This window comes from Vicugna pacos, chromosome X, assembly GCF_048564905.1.
Source record: "Vicugna pacos chromosome X, VicPac4, whole genome shotgun sequence".
Taxonomy (NCBI): Eukaryota; Metazoa; Chordata; class Mammalia; order Artiodactyla; family Camelidae; genus Vicugna; species Vicugna pacos.
Window position 1 is genome coordinate 24,858,939 of NC_133023.1, and position 16,394 is coordinate 24,875,332.

A 16,394-nucleotide genomic window follows, 5' to 3' on the forward strand; every position below is an offset into this window, starting at 1 on the left:
AAGTTTGAGTTTTCAGGCAAATATTCAATTAAATGTGTCTATCAGGTCATTAGATATATTGGTCTAGGTTTTAAAGGAGACACATGAGCTAAAGATACGTATCTGGGGCTCATTAGAATATAGAAGATATTTGAATGAGAAGCAATGAAAATAATCTAGGGAAGAAAAACAAAGGAAAAACTGTAGAGAGTATCAGTATTAAAGGAAAAATAACATGGAACACATCCACAAAAAAATGTAAGAAGGGTCAACAGTAGATAGTGGGATCCCATAGCCAAAGGAAGAAAGAATTTCAAGAAGGACAAAGAGGTTAATAGGATCTAGTCCTGCAGAGAAGTTGAGAAAATAAGGGACAAAAGTATTCATATGTGGGTTTATAGGAGAGGAAGGTTTCCTCAAAGATAGTAAAACAGCCTGTTTAAAGGCTGATGATAAAGACCTGGGAAGTAGAGAGAGACTGAAGACATGGATGTGTGGCTAAATGGAAGCAGGCTCCTTAGGACACAGACAGTGACGATTAGCCTTAACTAGTCAAAGCACAGTCTCTTCCACCAAGGCAGAGGGAAAGAAAGAGACTGTAAGCATAAATACACATAATTTAATAACTATTATTTTAATTAAAGTAAGAGGGAAAGTCATGTATTGTCAATGGCAGGGAGAAGTTGAAGAGAGCCATAAATACTTGAAGTAACTGTTGAGAGAAATTGAGGAAAATTTACTAGGGAAGCATGGAAAACTTATGAAGACGTACTGATAAATCTGTTAAAGTATGGTATTTCAGAAATGGAATAATGTCTGACAGTGAAACATCTACCGTAGTTATGCAAGTGGGTAGCTGAACTGAGGAGATGAGGGAAATGGAAGCTTCTGGAGACAGTAGGACAGCCCACGGGAGCTGATTTTTAAGGATGAAGGCACAACCTGGGTGGAGAGGATTGTGGACCTTGTGCAAAAGTCTCAATGAGAAAATACTATAATGAAATGGTGAATGATAGATGGCCACTTGGCATGAAACACAATGGAAGAGAGTTTTACCTAAGAGTAGTACCTTTGGAATTGACCCTGGCAAGTGAGTAAACTAGCAACTCTAATGGAGTAGGGGAATGAGCCCTTAGTCTTAGTGGTGATCTTCAAGATGAACAAAGTTTTCGTGTAAGAACAGAATGAGTATACAAGACACAAAATTTGTTTTGGAAGAAAGGTTTCAGAATACACAGTGAGTGAGTGTGAGAAAGTACAAAGAAGAGTGAGACAGAGGAAACTGCAAAAAACCACAGAGATGAAGATACAAGAAAGGAAAGATGAATAGAGATACTTGTATTCTGGGTGGGAAACAGACAATAGAGAGAAGGGAAATGAGGAATTCATTGGCGTGAAGATTTGCAACAGAACTTGGTTAAAAGTTGATTCGGTATGGGTGTAAGCAAGTACAGGTCCCAGGAAGAGCCGGAGGCCTGCTGCCCTTAACAGCTAGTAGGAAGGCTTTCAGGAGAACATTAAACAGCTGTACAATCACCTTGTAGTAAGAAGAGGTTGTTTTGTTGTTTTAATTACTAACTTACATTACTATGTGCTCAATTCAAGAAGCTGAGTAGCTAGCTGTTAATTCAGCTAGAAATTCTGGACTGTGGTGACATTTACAGAATGAGGAAGAAACATCTAGGAGTCTAGTAACGTGTCAGACTGTGTATTGATTCTCAAACTTTTATGTACATAGGAATCACCTGTGGATCTGGTTCAAGTGCAAATTCTGCTTTATTAGGTCTGAAAGCCTACAGGTCTAATAAGCTCACAGATGATGCCAATATTGGCAGTCTAGTGACCACACTATGAGTAGATATGTCCCCTAGAACTCAACTTTTAAATAAGTGTATTGTGTTAATTATACAGATAAAACACATAGTTAGAAGAGAAGGAAAAATTATGTTAGATTTAAAAGTATCTAACACTGAACTGATAATGTTCTAGGATAATCTAATTGGCTAAAAGCACTTGATTCCACATCATTCATTTATGACTTCAAGTTAAAGGAAAAAAGGGTAATATTTAGCCATTTTTAATGGATGCCTAAAAATGAATTAATACCACTCCAGTTCATGAGATGGGCCTCCCAAGTGTTCAAAATAACCTACATAAACTGACAGGTTAAGAAGAAAATTAATGTACGCCTAGACAGCATATTCATCATCATTACTATGTATTTCTCTCAAGGATTTTTGATACATATACATTATATTTAGCCTGAAGGAAATGTCTAGGTAAATCATACCATGTCTTATTTTAGTAGGCAATTAAGAATGATGTTATTTCAGAAAATGAGAATAGAAGTTCATAAAGGCAACTCACAAGGCATCAGAAAACCACTCATACAATATTGTACATTTTTTAGCACTTTCAGCCTGTCATTGCTGGCACTATTGATTAAATGCAAATTACTTCTAGGTAACCACATGATAACAGGAAATTTGTGAATTTATATTCTTGAAATGCTGGAACTCAATTTTCCTGCTTGATCAAAGCTATTTTAAGATACAAAAATAGGATGACAAGCAGATAAGCAGATTATTCAGACAGATTCAAAAATTTAATTAGCTAATAAAATGTCTTCCCAAGGTGATTCATACTTTAAGTGCTCGAATATGTCACATGAACTCTGAAACATAGAGTGCATCTTCTCTAAGTAATTTTCTACTTGTGGAATTTCACTCAAAAATCGTAACAAAGAATATACCTTCAAATAAGTATATTATGAAATAAGGCATTTTGCTAATTTTCTACCATATATATTAGTCTTCAGTTTAATTTTAAAACTAAAACATTAACAATATAATCATAATTCCCATTTCTTAAAACTATTTATAGTAATCCATTATTAAGCTGCTAACAGAATAGCATATAAAGCTAATAAGCAATTTAAAATAACTTTCCCATTTATAAAAGTCAACTCTGAGCAATGGTGATGAAATTCTCTCTCTACCTTAAGCAGCCTAAAAAAGGTTATTTTTTCCTAGAAGGTCTTTTTTTGTTCTCTAATAGTTCCAACTCCACAGCAAGTATTACCTTCTATCTGTGGTAGTGTTGTATTTGTAAAAATCTAATAGATTTTGCAATTCATGAAGTCAAATGCTCAAAAAAAAATTAATCCACGCAGGTGACCTTCCTATAGTTAAAATTATTTAAGGGGAGGAGGGTATAGCTCAATGGTAGAGAGCATTCTTAGCATGCACGAGGTCTTCGGTTCAATCCCCAGTACCTCCATCAACAAAAAACCTAATTAGCTCCCCCCTAGAAAAACACCCCAAAACAAACAAAACAACTCTAACATTTGGGGGGAGGGTATAGCTCAAGAGGTAGAGCGCATGCTTAGCATGCATGAGGTCCTGGGTTCAATTCTCAGTACCTCCTCTAAAAATAAATAAATAAATAAACTTAATTATACCTCCCCTGACCAAAAAAAAAAAAAAAAGATTTAAAAAAAGAGCCCAACTAAAAAAAATTTATTTAAGATTCAGAATACTTGTTTCTTCAGCTTGCCCAATGCAGACTATCTACTCTGCCTGTTAGAAATTCTCTCACAAACTATTGCCAATTACATAACAAAAATGGATGTTTATGTCAAAATCAAAAGTCAAAGCCTTGATAATGTCCCTGAAGGTAAAGCAGTCCTTATTAAATTAATAAAAACCCCAACTGTGAAGGACAAAACTCTAACGTTTTGGTAGGGAATAAAAACAGCAAACCATCTCATCATAAATATTCAAAAAGGCTGGGAATCTTCTAGTCATGGTAATGTAATACATAAATATCTGGAAAACGTAAATGTGTTATAATTTACGACGATTACTAATAACTATAAAGTATAACAAGTGTAACTTTCTGATGGAAGTGAGAACACAAACAGGGTCTTAAGTATAATATTTCTAAGGGTCAGGTCTAATCTATCCCATTGTATTAAGCAAGCCTGCTAGAATCCCAGCCTTGAGGGGACAGAACAATATATGAAGGAAAATCAATACAAGTTTATGCTACAAAATTGTTAATTTACAGCTAAACAGTACAAAAGTTAAAGAAGGTTTATGAAAAAGTCAGTCACAGCAGAATCAGGAAAGATTTCTCTAGGCTAATCTTTGATTCTACTTGATATGTAAAATATATTTTAAAGATATATTTAAAAAGCATTATATCATATTACTTTAATCTTTCCAACTCTATTAGAATTGGAGAGTACAGAGCATAGAGTTTATAAGCAGCAAAACTTAGGAAAACACATAAAAATGAATGCAAAACCTACATTGACTTTTTCTTTAAGGTCTGAAAAGTTGCCTTCCTTCCGATAGATTGCAAATTCAGGACTCTGCAACACAGCTTCTGAACGAGTAATCCAACTGTGAAGTTCAGTTATATCGACATCCAACCTAAGACAGGAAAGAATAAGGGTCATTATTCCTTGATTATCTCTTTCTCCTGTATGGGAAAAAAAAATCTATTCCCTTTTACCATTCTTCTCCTAATCTGAGACTCCTGCCTGATGCCCCTATTACAGTTAATAGCACTACTATTTCCCTACTCAGGTTGGTTCAAAATTTGGAATCATCTTTGATCTCGTCTTATGATCACAGAGGTCATTTTATTCATCTCAATGTAGCAATGACTTCCACAGTATCTCCTATAAGCTATCCCTCAGCCTTTGTTTGAATGTTTGCACCGACTGAAAAATTACTGCTTCCCAAGATAACTCTCTTTTTGCAAAGCATTTACAGCAAACAAAAAAATCCCCATTGGTGGCCCCCCATTAAACAATACCTCAGCTATTCAAGCACTTTTTGAAGTCTCCAACCATACTGACTCTGTGTTTGGCCATGTGACTTGCTAGAGCAAATGGGATATTAGTAAGTGTAACGCAGGCACGGGCTTGATAAGTGCGTGCACCTTGGATCGTGTCTTCTTAGAACACACGCTCTGAGAAGACAACTGTTATATAAGAACTCCAACGACCCTGAAGTGCCTTAACGAAGCCCAATCTTGCCAGGTGGAGAGACCACGTGGAAGAGCATGTGGTGGTAGGCAAGTGAATAAAGCCTTCTTTGACCTTCTGACTCATCTCAAATGCTAGCTGAATATAACCAAGTGAGTGCTCCAGCTGACTCCACCCAGACTCACAGAACTGCCCAAAGAGCCCTGCCCATGTTGCAAAATTGTGAGAAATGATAAATAACTGCTGTTTTAAGCCGTTAAATTTGGGAGTGGGTTGTTATGCTGAAATAGGTATATGATCACCTATACTGTTACTCTCAAACATTCCTTTATTCCAGAGATCTGGAGTTAATGGGAATAAACTATTAACTCTGACCAGGTGATTCAGGTATAGTTAAAGCAGCGATTTGGGGGGAATCAAAGATGAGTTGCAAAGGTGGAAAATGTCTATGAATCACTTGAAATTCCAGGCACAATTCTGTGTGCATTTCTCATGAGAAAGAACCTACAGATTGTATCAGAACCTGTAAAGAATCTGTGATAAAGGGAATTTAGAGGCCATCTAATCTGATCGTTTTTTAAACAAAACAAACAGGTAACCAAACGAATGTACCCAGAAAAATAAATGACTCACTCAGTTTTCACAGGAAATTTGTGGAGTAGAAGGAAAAAACAAATACAAGACACCAAGTAAGATACTGTAATTACCATGCTCTATCTTCTTTTCCAGTACAACCCTCAAATAGTTGTAATTAGTTCCTTCAAGCCACAAGAAGATATGTGATGGTCAGCCTACCCTACTCCCAATTACTTCAATGGATATTCCATGGTTTGTCAGTTTCATACTTTCCTTAAAATTTGTTTCTTAAAGGGATCATATCAATAGTGTTTAGTATAATCAGGGAAGAACAGACAATGATTTTCTTTATTTACAAATGCTTCCACTGATAAAGCCTAAGAATTGAATCAGCATTTTAACTTCCACATTAGACTTTCAACTCACACAGAAATAAAATTGAGGTAAAACTTCTAGAATTTTTCCCTATAAACTACCATTAAGCCAGTTTCCCACTATCACAAAAACTTATTTCCTGAACTCAAATTTCAGGGCTTTAAGTCATATAAACCTCTTAGAAACTATTCATGTTAGTTGCAGGCTATTGTTTTAAAATTAAGCTGATAAAGAGCTTCAGAGAACACAAAACACTTCCAAAAGCATACACTCTTTTGCACTTAACAAAAGTCTGTGGTAAGGTATTATCAATCTCTGTGCTCATATGAGGAGATGGAGGTTCAGAGAAATTAAATTAATTGATTTCAGGCTGTTAGTACCATCGGGGAAGGAACTTCACTTATCTCGTTCACCACTATATGCTTCACCTCAAAGAGGGCCTGGTTCACCAGGCCTGGAATTTACATTGGTCTCGTCTGCACATGTGTCATAATTATCCTTTATCACCGTCGCCAATCAATTGAAAAAAAGGGCAAAGTTTATTTATTCAGTTTCAAAGTAAAAAATTTTCAAAAGACTCTTATAATACTTTTGGACATCTGTTTTTCTGAAAAATGTGAAACTGTGTGTTTCCTTTTAAAAGTCAAATGCCTCCCTTTGTTTTTGCCACAAAATATACACTAAGTGTTTACTATATGCCAGACATAGTATTAAACTCACAAATAACAGAGATGAAAATGCAGCAGTCCACATCAACAAGGAGTTTGGTTTAGCAAAGCACCCATTTGACAAAATAAAATGCTTTAGAGATTGAACTGGGGCTCAGCTCACACTGTGACTTTTTGTAAGGATAATCAAAAAACACCTTTTCAATGAATTAAAATTAAATCAGCTTCCAGACTAGAGGCTCTGCCAAGTAAATTGGTTACCTTCACACAATGAAGGCTTTGTGGAGTCAACACCATGGTAACCATTGGCTTGCTGCACAGACGGCAAAGATTTTAAGGGGGGCCTGGGCACCAGTTGGCATGTAGTTCTAATAATTCAGATCAATTCAGGCAATAGGATGTGAAATTCCATACAGAGGTCTTTCCTCTTTCAATTTTTTTGTTTGCCTAATCTTATAAATTTGGAAAGAGATTGCAAAAAGTGCCTGAATTTCTCCTCTATATAAGAAGATTTTTGGAGAGTGATTATACTCTTTGATTTATAGATTTATTTTTAAGGGATTTCAAATTTTTTTAGGGCAGTTATGAGTAGAAGTAGAGTGCTTTACTTAGGAAAAAATACCTAGTCATAGGCACATTGGTTATTATGTAACTCTTCCTGAAATGGAATGAAACAAAATTTCAATGAGTTTGTACTATTCTCAGCTGCCAGACTCTTTTTCTTTCAATCACTGTGAAATCTTGATTCCTTTGAAAATAGGTGGAACCGAAACCCAATTCTTACATTATTTAAGCTCTGAGCTATCACTCATCTTAACATTTTATTTTCTGTTGCTTCCATTCGGGCTTCTTATTCCCACCAATCTATGATTTCCTGACTAAAACTTTTTCTTTCCCAGTGTAATAAACAATCAGCCTATACTCCAACGACTAACATTCACCACCATCCCTTGGAGTTCTGGGAGTTGACTGTTAGCTGTTAGCATTTGTCTTCCCTCCAATATTCTGCCGGTAGGCGTCTCCATGTCTTTATGCCAGCAGTGAGGGTGGAGGAGTGAAGGGGAAGGAGAGGCAGAGTTTCAAAAGGCCTTCCATACACTCCTACTGAGTGCCAGTGGCCCACACTCAATGCTTAGTCTCAGTGTCATTTCCACTGCTTTTAGCAAAATGAACAAGGTTTCTCCTTCTTGGCTCCTACTCAGACTCTGGCTTCCAAGTAACAACTGTACATTTATTTCACTCCTTATCAGTTTGGCAGCTATTGCTTCATCACTTTCTGTGGTTTGCCCCCTAGTTTTCACACTTTCACCGGTATTAAATGTTTTTCAGATATCTTTGCTTAGATGTATGACAAATTAACAGAGCCCCTTGATTTAAATCCATACATGTTTCTAAATTGGGTGCTATCTATTCTCCTCAGTGCTTTGCCAGTGGTATATTCTATCGTGCTTTGTACTACCTGAGGCTGGGTATTTAATCACCAACTGAAGATATCATACAGATGTAATTCAGGTACCTTTTCAAACCCTTCAAGAATAACACTGAAGAACTATTTTCAGTGCCAGATTGAATCTTAGATTCTGTGCATGTATTTTTCCTTCTTCATAAAATCACTCATTTCTACTAATTTTTTTTGACTTTTAAAACACTCACAAAACGATGATCAACTGACATAGAGTAAGTTGCTTATAATGGGCCTCTACACTCTCAGAATCAGCTCATTCTTAAAATTCCTTATTACTCACTCATCTTACTCTCATAACACACTTCACTCTGTACTTAATGTACTATTATATGTTATTACAGATTCAAGCCCTTAAATCCAGTCTAACTTTATCCAACGTAAAATTCTCTTCCATTTACTAGGAAAATTATGACTTTTAACTCTCTATTCATGAAACGATTTTCTTCCTGTAATTGATGGATATTCTGTCCTATATTTTTCAAGTATGTCGTAAAAAGTTCATCTTTGTCATTATTTATGATTAGCAGTGAAGTGACAATTTTCTCTCCTTCATGAAAGCACTCATCGAAAACTCACCAAAACTAAAATTTATAAAGTCCCATAGATAGACTAGAGAAACCATGTCTCTTTGGGGGGGGTGTTCATTACCAAACCAAGATTTTTTTTTTAAAGAATACTTCCATTATCTTGGAAGTTTCAAAATATGTAAAAAGTATAATGCATACGTACCAAATATTTGGAAGGTCAAAGTTTTCCCACAAGATCATGTATAAATTGACTCTACTTCCTCCAGTTGAATTTCCCATAAAGATCAGTTACACTCCCTTGTGTTCAAAATTGGGAGATATATGTCTGTGCGCAGGTGTTAAAAGTTTTAAAAGTTGTCAATTTTGAATTGTCAATAGTATATCATTACATGGAACTTGTGCTATACGATAACTGTGCTAATTCTGTCAGAAGAGCCTCTTAATGGGCACTGACTGTGTTCTGGTAATATAGTGACAGCCACATAAAGTATTTAACTAAGATGACACAATTACATAAACTAATTCACTCACTTTCAGTATACCATTTGGAACTCATTAATCCTAAATGTGTAAACTTTGAAAGGAGAAATGCTCCAAGCTCCCAGACTTAACTTAATTTCATTAGTGAGCTAGGTTATGAATGGCCATTTTACATCTTTAAACATCTCTGCACATAGAATTTTATACAAACACATGATTAGCAGCCTGAAAGTAAAGTAGTAACATTTGTAAAATATGTTAACTCTTGCATATTTGCATATCTGTTCTAGGCCTAGACCAGGTGACTTAACAAACCAAATTTTTAATGTACATGTTAACTAGCTAGAACACATGTTTTCATGATCACAGAAACAAAACTCTGACTTTTTTTTTTTTGTACTAGTACTACAATGTGGAAGAAATCTTCCTGGAGGTGAGGTAAGATTTAAAAATTTTGTTTATTATCTATTTTTAATAATCATCTTTCTTCTTCAGAGCTCTAGAAAGTGAGAACACATTTTAATCCCATTGGTATATGGCTTCTATCCAGACTGTACATCATCTGATGAACTCCTAGTCATCTTTCAAGACTTAGTTCCAGACATACAACTTCTGTGAAGGTTTTTTTTTTTTAATTAATTTCTCCCTACTCTTACTCCTTCAGCCTTCTTTCTGGGGAAACTGGTCCCTCCCTTCCACATGTTTCCACATATTACTTCCTTTTAAAAACTGAAAAAACAGAATATAAATTAAATTTTAACCAGAAAGATCTTATAAAATATCAAATGAAATACTTTTTAAATTTTTTTAAATCAATATAAACCCTCAGTGCTAAAATATAAAGTCTTTTTAGGGTTTTGAGATGTGCTGAGTACATAGTAATTATTGTACTTTTAGCATTATTCATTATTATTAAAGGGGTAAGTCCTATTTAACCAGGAGAAAACAAGTTAACATTTAGATAACTACCTCCCCCCAAATCAAATTAGTTTGTATATACACACACAGATGTGTGTGTTGTGTCTGTGTGTGTTTGTACAGTGTAGGCATGCTTTCCTTGGAGGGAGGGGGGCCATGTGATTGCCTTAATTTTCTGTAATGTGTGTGAATGTGTTTGTATGTGTACGTATGTGTGTACCTTAAATATAAAATAAATATGGTGCAGTGGAAAATCACTGAATGGAAAGTCAGGTGTCACAGGTTTTGATTCCTCATCTTAAATCTTTATGCTTTTCCCTTGGGCACATGACTTACTTTCTCTGACCTTCCTTTACTTCTTCCTTTAAGCTACAACAATTTAAAAGTGTCCATCAAACTGGTCTTAAAATACAAACTAACAAAGAATCCTTTTTTGGTTACTCTTAAATGTGTGTTTATTTACCTCACTAATTAAAGAGATTTTGACCTGAGATAGAAAGCTGAGGTCAGCTTTGCTTACACTGCAGCTTTGATGTTCCAATTACATTAGTCTGTTCATCTAGCAATCAAATAACATCGAAGGATGTTATAATTCCTGTTTATAATAAGAACCCTACAAGCACTTTCAACAGTTTACACAGCACCAGAAACAAAATATGACAAATGGGAAAGAACAGCATCCTTCGTGAATATAAACTTGCTACATTAATAGTCTTATCAAATAATCAGTTTTCCTTATGTTTGTATGATCTTATTTACAAGCTTAAATGTATTTCTAGTTTTATATGTGTAAGTTTAAGCACATCACACATAAAACAATACATTTCAGTACAGTAAAATTTAATGATTCCAGATTGCACTGAAATGCATCTTTAAAAGATACTAAAAAATCAATTCCTGTGTAGTTTACCTGGTCCTAAAATATGCCTATTTAACATGTGCTTCAAAATCTGAATTCTAGTCCAAAACATAAAATTTATCCTTAAAATCATGCATCTTCTTCATTGTCAATTATGGCAAACCAAACTACTGCCTTTCAAAATATATGCCCTTGAATACAAATCCAACAATTTAATATTTTTAAGCTATAAATGCCAGAAAACTCGATGAGTTATCTAGCACTGATATTAATCTTTGTACCTCTAGGATAGTTGATTGTACTGAACAGAATAAAACCAAAAAAAAAAAAGTTTCTCTGCAAAATGTAAAAAGACTAAAATAGGGTAGGTTAAAAAAAACTTTCAAATAATCTTCTTACCTTAATTTGGTAACAAATCTCAATCATTTAAATATACATTGGTAATATTTATTTATAAGATGTGGTATGTTTGAAAAGAAGTCCCTTTTACATTTTCTGTTAATAGAACTCTCAGGGAAGCACACCTTAAAAACTAAGGAAATTCCCCAAATTCTATGATGTCAGAACCAGCTAGATTAGAGGAATTAGTTAGAAAGCCCAGGAGTATGAAAGCACATGGATAAAAACTGCATGACCCAGAGGACTGGAAATAAAATGTTGCTAAGCCACAGATGCCTGGAGCCTATTTTTCATTTTCAGTAAACTGAAAGTCCCTTTGAAACACAGTTCTTGGCAAGAAAATCATCTTAACATAGGTTAATAGAAATAGTCTTTTAAGTGATAGATGAAATCTTGTCATAGTAATAAATCCATGATCATACTATGTAATATGCTCAAGCTGAAAACCCTGAGCCATTTATTTTAAAATCAAATTTGATGTTTATTTAAAATGATGAAATCAAAAAGAAAAGCTGTATGTGCCCTTGTGAGAAATAAATGTGGGCACTAGAGGGTGCACATTCCCTTTCACAGCGTGTCTGGGCCTCAATTTGGCTTCTCTTTTATTTTCTTATCTACATAACGATAACATGGTGACAAATGGATTTTTCATGGGAGATCTCTTACAGAGAAACATAAAATGTCCAAAGATACAGATAAAATGGTGAAAAAAGAACATGTTAGTAAGACACTCTCAGATACACAGTTAAATGCCTTCAGCCATTTAGTACACACATGCACAAAAGCATCCTGAAGTCACAATACAGAGGATTCCCTTGAGAAATGCCTTTGATTTGGGAAGACACACTTAATCTAAATAATGCAGTAGCATTCTGGATTTTTAAACTCAGGAGCTTTCCCAAAGTTTATTAATTTTACCTCATTTTTGAATGTTAATAAACATGTGGACACTCGTGCTCTATAAATCTGCCTATAATTACATTCCTGTACCATCTAGCTTAAGTTGTTTAAAAATGTTAACATTCAATCAAATTCAAAGGAAAAAAATAGCATTTTAAACATCTTGTTCATGTCACATGCTTTCATAAAGCAAATTATTAACCCATCTCCCATGATAACCACGTAGGCTATTTGTTATAACATTCATTTTCAAAGATACATCATGAACAGAGAGCTTTAGAAATCTTTATTTTCAATACACAGTGAAGCATGGAGTTAAGATTCAAACCCAGCTTTGTCTGAATCCGAAGATTTACATTACACTACACTTATCTTCCTTTGTTCCAAATGAAAGGGAAACCATTTTTTAAAATATTAAGGAAAAGTCAACACAAACTTCCTGTTTGTGGCTAGACGTAGTCTGATGGTTATAACTGCACTATTTTGGACCATATCAGAATTTGACTGGCATCTCTAACATTAGGACATTAATTCTCAACATTATTATTAACCTAAACGATGATACTTAGTTGAGTAATTCATACCCTCATGGCATAATGAAATAGTTACTTTTCCCAGTTTATTTTTACTCTGGAATTTTCCTTAATTTCCTAAAATCCCCAACTTTCCAATCTGCTGATGTGTTTTCTGATGTTAGCACTGACTAAGCGTAGATGACAAAGGTTGTTGCTTATAACATATAGTAGAGTTAAGACGATAGTTAGCACTAGAAATCTCCCACTTGGAAAAACAGTTCAATTATATGGGACTCCCATTTATGCCTTGATGCTGAAAAAAGACATCTAACTTTGAAAGATTTTTTTTTTCACTGAAAAAGCTCTTTATTTAAAGATAGCCAAATGCTTATAGAATCTATTAGACTTAGAAGTTGGAACAGCCATGATTTAGGGTAAGTGTCTGGTTTCCACAGACAGACCTCAACAAATTCATAAACAGTCTCAGGGAAGCTTTTATTTTCAGCTAAACAATTTGATGAAATCACATTTAGTTTCTCACTATAGATGATATGACATAGAGTTTAAGAAGGCAGCATCCTGTGCTTGATGGCTGGGTTCACATCCTGACTATACTGCTTTCTGTAAACTATGTGACCTAGAACAAGTCACCTGACCTTTCTGTGACTCATTGTTCCCTTTGGCAAAGAAGGGCAATAATTTAAAAAACTACTTTATACTACTATTTTAATAGCTGAGCATGTTAATATGTGCAAAATATTTAGAAGAGCGCTTGACATATGGCATAAACCACATACGTTAGGTACTGTGATTAGTGCTTTTCATGATTTTCCTGCTGGATTTAAGTCAGCCCTTGAGCCATCTCTCACCTTCTCCTGTGAGAGTAGAGATATTTGTTTCAGTGTTTTGTTAAGGCCTGATCAAGTAAAAGCCATTCTTGTAACTATAGGAATAAAAACTGCAAAGAAAACTATTAAGACAAAGAAACAAATACTAAAAATTACCAAGAAAAAATAATGTCATCCATTGCACCCTTTATCACAGGAGCAGGCAAACAATGGTTCGGGGAGAAATTTGGCTCGCCACTCATTTTTATAAATAAAGTTTTATTGGAACACAGCTACACTCATCATTCACATGTTGCTAATGGTTGCTTTCTCCCTACAGAAGGAGAGTTGAGTACTTGCAAACGAAATTCTGTGATGCACAAGCCTAAAATAGTGACTGTCTGAATCCTCAGAGAAAAAATTTGCTGACTCCCTTCCTGCTCTATAGAGTGAAGCTGAAATGGTCAATCTCTCCTAACACTTATGTGCAGCCAAAACGGTGTGATTCACGGTAGCCATATTGAGTTGGCTTTTTTTCAAAAATATGCACTGGCATTCCATGATCAGACTGAAGTCTACACTCCTGTGTAAGTATCACTTATATACAGACTTATAGGGCAGCCTGTATCCGAATCATCCTTTTCCCTCACCTTGAGTTCAAAATGCCCTATTCTTTAAGTGTCCAATTAGATGCTAATGTCTCCATGAGCTTTCCATGCTCAACTCTCAAGCAGGAAGTGAGCTTTTTTCTTCCTTATGACTTTTCTAATACTTTCTTGGTACGTCTTCATGACATAGTTTATACTACTAGAATACAAGCTTTCTGAGGGAAAGTCTAAGTATGGTTCTTTGTCGTGGCAACCGGAATGCTTTACAAATCATAGTGACCTATTAAATATTGTTGAATGAATAGGAAAATCAGTAAGGAAACTAATGTTGCTGTCACTACAGTCTTGAAATACTTTGGATTCATATTGACTACAGGAGTGTTCAAAGAACTCCTCCATACATGGGGTGGTTCCTTGGACCTTGTGGGAGGCAAGTTAAACATTAAATACTCTTAGTGTGAAAGCTTGCTGAGTTTAAAGGACTTCAGTATGCTTTTATGTTGTGGGTCTTTAAAGTTTAAATAACTTCCAGTCAAGGTTCAGAAACTATCTAACGTAATGCAGAAAGCCATTTAGATCTGATGTGTACTCACTGCCCCACTGCCACTTCACCAGGATCATGAATTGTTTCAACCTATCTTCTTCTTTTAATGAGTATCTCTATGAACTTTAGTTAAAACCCAAAGCAAAACTCACTGCTCTACAAAGCCAGTGTCTTACTCAGCTCATGCTGATATAACGAAACACTAGAGATGAGTGGCTTAAACAATAGATATTTATTTTTCTCACAGTTCTTGAAGCCAGAATTTCAAGATCAAGGTGTCAGCACAGTAACTTTCTGTTAAGAGCTCTTTTCCTGGTTTGTACATGGTCACCTTATCATTGTACCCTCACATAACAGGGAGAAGATAAAACAAGCTCTCCTATGCTTCATCTGATAATGACACTAATCTCATCATGAAGGCCCCACCCTCATGACCTCTTCTAAACCTAATTATCTCCCCAAAACCCCATTTCCAAGTAACATCAAATTGGGGTTAGGGCTTCAAGACATGCATGTTGAGGGTGTTAGGCACAATTTAGTCCACAGGAGCCAGAAATCATTGTGTATATCTGTAGTGGCACAATGTGTGTTGATTTATAGAGATATGTTTCTTAATAGGGAAGACATCAGAATAAGAATATTCCCAGAAGATGTCAGAATATTTTCTATCATAACATAAATGTGGTGATGGAAAGATATCTCTTCTAAAATAATAATTGGGGACTCAACTTTCTCCTGGGGAGAAGATATATATTCTTACCTAAATAATCATCAAGAGAGACATAGATTTACTATATGATCCAGCAATCCCACTCCTGGGTATATATCCAGAGGGAACTCAAACTCAAAAGATACATGCACCCCAATGTTCATAGCAGCACTATTATAATAGCCAAGACATGGAAATAACATAAATATCCACTGACAAATGACTGGATAAAGAAACTGGTGTACACACACACAGACACACACACAAAATGGAATATTACTCAGCCATAAAAAAGGATAAAATAATGCCATTTGCAGCAACATAGATCGACCTGGAGATCATCAGTCTAAGTGAAGTAAGCCAGAAAGAGAAAGAAAACCACCATATGATATATTCATATGTAGAATCTAAAAAAAAAGAAAAAAGAAAAAAAGAAAGGAAAAAGAAAAACAAAAAAAGAGACACTAATGAACTTATCTATAAAACAGAAACAGACATAGTAAACAAACTTATAGTTACCAGGAAGGAGGGGGTGGGAAGGGTAACTTGGGAGTCTGAGATGTGCAAATACTAACTACTATATATAAAACAGATTAAAAAATGTCTTCTGTATATAGCACAGGGAACTATATTCAATATCTTGTAGTTGCCTATAATGAAAAAGAATATGAAAACAATTATATGTATGTATATGTATGACTGAAACATGCTGTACACCAGAAATTGGCACACTGTAACTGACTATACTTCAATTAAACAAAGAGACACATATAAAAAAATTTCCACAGTATGAGGGCAAATGAGGAAAGCCATATAAATTACATTTTAGAGGTGAAGAAATATATTCTGAGTGAGATTAAGTGACTTGCTTTAGTCACACAGCTGATGAGTGGAAGCTACAAGGCCAGAATCCATCTCTGTGCAGTCATGGCCCATCTGCTCGCTGGGATCCATTCCCCATGTTTCTCTTGTCCTCTCTGTATCAGAGGGACAAATATTTCCTGCCACTGTTTGCCCTCTGGCTTCCAATTCACTGGCAGAATACTTGA

General features: G+C 35.2%; 1 protein-coding gene across 3 annotated transcripts in view; it reads right to left on the bottom strand.

The window, feature by feature from the left end:
- DMD (dystrophin) overlaps positions 1–16,394 on the bottom strand; it is a 1,854,428-nt gene that overhangs the window by 1,235,670 nt on the left and 602,364 nt on the right. For all 3 annotated transcript variants that reach the window (XM_031673322.2, XM_072956638.1, XM_072956633.1), the window contains one exon: positions 4,292–4,415. In XM_031673322.2, coding sequence (XP_031529182.2) covers positions 4,292–4,415 — 124 coding nt within the window. The remainder of the gene's footprint in view (positions 1–4,291; positions 4,416–16,394) is intronic.